General features: G+C 49.3%; 1 protein-coding gene across 8 annotated transcripts in view; it reads left to right on the plus strand.

Moving 5' to 3' along the window:
- ENOX2 (ecto-NOX disulfide-thiol exchanger 2) overlaps nucleotides 1-6142 on the plus strand; it is a 66082-nt gene extending 59940 nt beyond the window's left edge. For 5 of the 8 annotated variants that reach the window (XM_065643493.1, XM_065643490.1, XM_065643491.1 and 2 more), the window contains exon 15: nucleotides 2192-3066. In XM_065643493.1, the coding sequence (XP_065499565.1) occupies nucleotides 2192-2323 (132 nt within the window). In that variant the 3' untranslated portion in view covers nucleotides 2324-3066. The other 3 variants (XR_010606889.1, XR_010606890.1, XR_010606888.1) reach the window with 3 other exon arrangements.
- Nucleotides 6143-6691: the final 549 nt, after the last annotated feature.

Raw genomic sequence — 6691 nt, forward strand, 5'->3', positions numbered from 1 at the left:
TTGCGTGCCTGGTCTCTTGAAAGGAGGTCTGCCCATTCAGGTTCCGTCTTAGCTCTTTTGTTATTGCAGGAGCTCGGTGTTGGGGGTGTTGCTTTTAAGGTTCAGCAGGTCTTTGGGTGTGAGGTGGGGAAGAGTTGTGGGGGAGCACTTGAGAACAGAACCTCGTTTCTTGGAGCTGCCAGCAGGAAAGGAGGAGGAACATCTTTCCCCTGCTCCTTGCCCATCAGTCTCACCAAGAAGGCCAGCGGGTCAACAGACAGTGGAGAAATTAAGGTCAAGGGTGGTCTGAAGCCATGAAACAATCCTTACAGAAACTGTCCGTAGCACTGTGTGCGTCACAGGTGCTGGGCCGTGTAGATGATGCTTCTCCTGGGGTGTCCGCTCTCTGTTTCACGTCTTACCAAACCCATCGCCAGGCTGACCTTGTACTGGTTCTCCATCTCTCTCAAAACTTGGGCAGTGGTTTCTGCCCAATTGCAGAACAGCATGATGACAAAAGTGCATCCACCAAATGTAAATCTATCTTGCAAAGCAGGTGCTCTTAATCTTTATCACGTGCTGGGCACATTTTGAAAACTGTGGACCTGCGCTTACTGCCAAAGGGCTTTCAGAGGAATGCACCTAAGCACTAAAGCAGGTTTAAAAGTGACTTTCTGTGTTCGTTGTCTACTCTGCACGCCTGGAAGTAAAAACCTCTTCTCCCTAGCTAAGTGCTAGCTGAACATGGTGATTCGTGCTGGCACACACAGAAAGTGAATCAAAAGAACAATGTAATGCCTCCTTGGGAAGGTCAGAGTCCAACACGAGTTTGGAAGCGTGGTTAGGGAAGTGACTCAAGATTATCTCCTGGAAAATCCAGTTGTGGATTGTATTGGAGACCATGAAGCGGGATCAGACTTGACATGACAGAAAGGTCAAACTGCGGCGGCGGTGAAAATGGAACCTCAGCAGGAGGAAACACCACTGAGCTGTGCAGTCAATAAGCACCTGAAGACTCTACAGAGCTGCAACTACAGAGCTGCAAACTCTGCAAACTGTAAAGGGAGTTAAAAATAGAGACAGTGACTGTGGTAGATTAACACGACGTGTTCAAAGGATGTCACATTGTTCTGCACTCTTGGAAAATATCTATGTTTTTGTCCAAAAATACATCCTAATGCTCTGCCTAACCAGCAAGCGGATGAGGTTGTTGTGCGGAGAGAGTTCTGAATGTGTCAGAGCAGTCCCAGATACGCAGCAGAAGCTATCTTGAATTCTTGTGAATATAACAAATGAGGTTTTAATTTTTCTGTTGCAATAAGAAAACCATTGCAGGTGGACGTGACCTTTGCACTCCTTATATGTTTTGAAGCTGTTAACTTGCAGCATTTTAAAGTTTTTACACTTGCGGAACTTTAAGTATATCTAGTAAATGCCTGAGCAGTCAAATTTCCAGGCCTGCCTGCCTATGGGCGATTGACTTTTGGTGCAGATTGTGTAGGTGGTGTGTGGCTGGGTAAAGATGCTGGCAGGTACATGCCCTGCTTCAGCCCTGGGAAAACACTCCAGAAGCTTTAGTGTCAGCTCTTACGGTGCACAGCGTTGGGAAAACATGTAACTTTGCCAATGGTTTTAGCAGTAAGATTCAGCTGCATAAGCAAACCATGTAACGCATTATGCTTCCGACTGCTTGCCATGTTAGAAAAGCTAAAAAGCTGCGGCAGGGAGGGCTTCCCGGAGAAAGGTGCCACCGGTCACCTTGGAAGGTGTCAGGGTGACAGTGCTCTGGTCTGGTGAGGGGCAGGAACAGAATGTGAATATAAATTCCCCCTGGTTTTGATTTCTATACCCAGTAGCTGAGAGCTCCATTTGTGCAGCAGTAGTAAAAGTACTTGCTGTTCAGTTACCAAAATGCTTGGGAGTTTTTAATCCATTATCTTCCATTTCACAGTGCAAAAAATTAGGACAGTCCTTTTACCCTTATTTCTAGTGTCTGATATATCTGCAGCCATCTCACCCTGAAGTGTGGCAGTTGCACAACTTGTGCCGTGCCAAGATTATTACTATGAGTATTTGGACGGGACATCTAGGGAAAGCCTAGGTGTATGTTAGGAATTAAAGGTGTTTGAGCTTGAATATCGCCAGTCATTACAGGGCTTCTGTAACCAAAAGTGTCCTTGTTTTTAGTGATGTTTTCCTTCTGTTTTCACAGATTTGCACCGCGGAAGTGGAAGTTCTCATGACTCGACTTCAGAACACGTTCAGGCAGGAGCTGAGTGGGGTTGGGGCCAGCCTAGAGAAAAGGTGGAAGTTTTGTGGCTTTGATGGATTGAAAATGACTTGAGCTTCGACTTACCGATGAAAACAACAGCAGGATACGTACACCAAGAAATCCTGGGGTGCCTCTTACCTCTGTTCATTATGATAATCTTGCACGCATCACGGACTCGGGTGGGATAATGTGTAAGTGAAACTGTAAGTCCAGAGCAGCAATGGAAGAAACTTCAAGTTCTGTAGCTTCTTTGTTCAGTTATTTGTTAATGGGCAAGTGCTGTTCAATATATTTTGTGAAAAAAGTTCATGTCTGATATTTTTAAGCACAGCGTGTTGACTACCTGTTTTGCCGATGTTGTATGTGTTTTGTGCACCCAAATCTCTCATTCTGAACCTTCTTTTTACTGGTAGGAACAGCCATAGACTGTCATCATAAGCAACAACAAAGACACATTTCCTGGTTTGTAGAACCACCAAAAGGAAAAAAAATGACATTTTTTTAGACATTTCTATGATTAAAAACTGAGATATGTTTACACAGAAGAGGATTTAGATGTCTCAGTTCTCTGAGTCAAGCAATTGTTTCTTTTTCTGCTATTTTCTCAACTGATGATTTAACAATTAAGCTAAGATGAAGGCATTGTCTGTAGGAGCCAAGTGTGATTCTGGCAGTGTTGCTGGTGGTCTGTGAATTGCAGCGTCACTCTGTAAATAATTTCTTACATAATTTTTTAAAATTTTCTATTGGTCTGGGTGAAGCAGAGCACCTACATCAGACCTCTGTTTTAGTAATGACTTACCACCAACGTTCTCCACCCGCTTTGCTTTGCAGACTGAGCTTCTGGAAATGCTACAAGCAGCACAGACTTTTCTCCTCCTGAATCTTCCCAAAGGCTGTTCCTCATGTTCTCAGTGAATGTCAGGCTCCTCCCCAACCCTCTGCAGAAGGTTAGTAAGATGTAGGGTGAAATGCCTCGGCCCATCGATCCAGACAGTCCAGATCCCTCTGTAGAGCCTTCCTACCCTCAAGCAGATCAACACTCCCCCAACTTGTTGTCTGGGAGCTTACTGAGGGCGCACTCGATCCCCTTGTCCAGGTCATCGATAAAGAGATTAAAAAGAACTGGCCCCAGTACTGAGCCTGGGGGAGCACCACTCGTGACCAGCTGCCAGTTGGATCGTCACGCTCTAGACAGTCAAACCCAGCTCCTCTCCTTGCCTGTCCATTCTGAGGAGATTCCAGCCATCCAATGCAGCACTCCAGTTGTGCGAGTCAGCCCACTGGGTTTCCATGACGGCAAGTAGATAATAGTTTTCCCGCTGCACGCTGGCTTCCAGCTCCTCCTGCTTGTTGCCCATGCTGCGTGTGTTGGGGTAGATGCACCTCAGTTGGGCTACTGATCTTGCCACCTTTTTGAGGGGAGGAGCCCCAATTCCTACGTGACCATTCTCAGGCGTCTCCCTGGTCTCTAACACATCAATAACCTTTGTGTCTTTGCCACATGGATCTCCGTCCCCTGCCCCACCGAGGTGGCAAAGGTGCTGTGCGCATTAGTACACGGACATTTCCAGTGTGATCCAGCGTACTCAGCACGTTGTGGAGCAGACAGAAGGACCTTGCTAGCACCCTGTCCTTCAAACATTGGTGCGCTGCCCTGGCGCTCGTCTCTGCTGAGCCTGGTTTTATCCCTTTCCCCCTTCGAATCTAGTTTAATGCTCTTTCAATGACCCCTGAAAACTCCTGTGCAAGGATCCTTTTCCCCTTTTGAAACAGGCATACCCTGTCTGTCACCAGGAGGCCTGGTGTCGTTTAAACCGATCCATGATCCAAAAAAACCCAAATTGTGCCTGTGACACCAGGCTGAGAGCCAGGTATTGATCTGCTGGGTCCTTCTCTTTTTTCCCCTCACCATTCCCTGCAACTGGAAGGACAGAGGAGGACGCTACTTGTGCTCCTGAGCCCTTGACCTGTCGTCCCAAGGCTCTGAAGTCTTTCTTGATCACCCTTGGACTTTTTGTTGCAAATCCATTGCTACCTACCTGAAAAATTGATAACAGAGAATAATCTGAGGGCTGTAGCAGGGCAGGGAGGTTTCACATCTTTAACTCTGGCTCCAGGGAGGCAGCAGACTTCTCTAAGAAGTGAGTCCGGTCTACTGGGCTTTCTGTTCCCCTCAAAAGGGAGTCTCCTATGACAATGACCCGTCTCTTTTTCTTTATGGAAGTGGTTGTGATGCAGAGCGTAGACTGTCTTAGCCATGGTGACTTCTCCAAGCTGGATCAACAATTGTCCTCATCATTGTTTGGTTCTGCTTGAAGAGCCTTGTACCCGTTACGCACATCTGCCTGGGCAGGTGGGATGGTCACAGGGGAGATGGGCCTGTTGTGCCAGGCAGGAACTTGTCACCATTGTCCTCCTGTCCCTTCAGTTACTGTGTTCAGCCAGGTGGTCTGTGTTCAGCGGAGACCTCTCCTTAGGAAAATGAGGAAAGAAACTGCTGAAAACTGGACTGTTTTGGAGCGCAGAGGGCAGCCATGGAGTCAGGAAAGGCTTGTCCTTGACTCTGCATCCAGAGCAGGTTGGCTGGATGAATGGGGTGCAGTGGCTGGATTGAACATAAAATAATGGAATAATAGAATAGTTTAGGTTGGAAAAAAACTTTTAAGATCATCGAGTCCAACCATTAACCCAGCCCTGGCACTGCCCCATGTCCCTGAGAACCTCATCTCTGTCTGTCCAACCCCTCCAGGGATGGTGACTCCACCACTGCCCTGGGCAGCCTGTTCCAATGCCCCACAGCCCTTTGGGGAAGAAATTGTTCACAAGATCCAACCTTAAACTTCCCTGGTGCAACTTGAGGCTGTTTTGTCTTGTCCCATCACTTGTTACTTGGGAGAAGAGACCAACACCCTCCATGCTCCAAGCTCCTTTCAGGCAGGTCAGAGATCAGAAGGTCTCCCCTCAGCTCCTGTTCTCCAGCTGAACCCCCAGCTCCCTCAGCCGCTCCCATCACACTTGTGCTCCAGCCCCTTCCCCAGCTCCGTTCCCTTCTCTCAACTTGCTGCAGCACCTCACGGGCTTTCTTGTCCTGAGGGGCCCAGAACTGAGCCCAGGATTCGAGGTTTGGCCTCCCCAGTGCAGGGGGATGGTCACTGCCCTGGCCCTGCTGGCCGCACCAGAGCTGGTACAAAACGCGGAAGCCAATGCAGCAGAAAGGCTTGTGAGGCCCCAGCGCTCCCAAGCATAGGCTGCAGGGTGTGAGCTGGGAGTTGTGGTTTGGACAGGCCATCCTGGCCAGCGGGAGACCCCTCCTGTGGGAGCTGGTGTGGCTGTGGAGCTCCTCTGAGGAGCGGCTGAGACCGTTTGCTGCAGTTTCATGGTGGAGCAGGCAGGTTGTTCTGTGGGGCAGCGGGAGGGAGCGGAGCCGGGACCTGTGGAGCAATGGCTCTGTGCTGTAAGTGCAGATAAGGGCCAGATGAGTCCTGGGTCCTGCTTCTTCTCCTATCCAGGCTTTCTTTACCAAGGCCCTTCCAGAGAGACTGGGATTTCCCTGAAACCTCATGTTTTCTTTGCCACCAGGAGAAATCCATTCTGCAGATGGGCTCCCTGGACAGCGAGGCTGTGAGTGAGATGCTGCTGCAGGTACCAAACCATCTGTCTCCAGGGAGAGCCCTGGGAGCCGGGGCTTCCCAGGGCTGGAGCAGCTGGCAAGGCTCGAGCACGGCTGGTTGGGTGCAGGCAGCGGGGACGGGTGAAGGGAACCTTCTGTCGGGTCGGGGATGCTCGCAGGTGGGGCTGCCTCTCCTTGCTCCTGACACTGGAGGCTTGCTACACTGGAGGCAGGTGAAAACCCTTCTGAAGAAATGTTCTGAATAGTGTCACTGCAGATGAACATTGTATTTTTAAGGAATAAACTTTTTTTTATGGGCAAATCTTGGCCCTGCTGCTTTCTTTTTCTCACCTGGCTTATGGTGACTGCCACAGGAAAGGAGGTGCTCCATCTGAATCCTCTGCCAACGTGGGGCTTTACTGTCCTTGTTGTGAATGCTCTGGACATTTACTAATATCAGGCCAGCAAGTGATCAGCAGCCAACAGCTATGAAATGCTCCCTGCTTCCTCTCTAGCCTTTTCTGATGTTTTACTCAACAGGGAATTAATTCAAGGTCTGTGACCTCCTTCCTTCTTCAAACCAGATGGAGTTTGCTGATGATGGCAACATTTGGGGTGGATGTCTGGTGCAGCACAGCAACACCAGTTTACACTTGGTGACAAGGACGGGCAATGAGACGATGCACAGAGAAAATGCGAAGTCGGCAGCCTCCACAGAGGTGCAACAGCCGGCAAAGGGGGTTCCTGTGCAACGGCTGCACGTGTTGGAGGAACCTGCAAGCCTGGCTGTGGCCTCTGGGAATGCAGCTGCTGTGGGGCAGGAGGCA

The sequence above is a fragment of the Caloenas nicobarica genome, chromosome 12 (genome assembly GCF_036013445.1).
Source record: "Caloenas nicobarica isolate bCalNic1 chromosome 12, bCalNic1.hap1, whole genome shotgun sequence".
NCBI classification, from domain to species: Eukaryota; Metazoa; Chordata; class Aves; order Columbiformes; family Columbidae; genus Caloenas; species Caloenas nicobarica.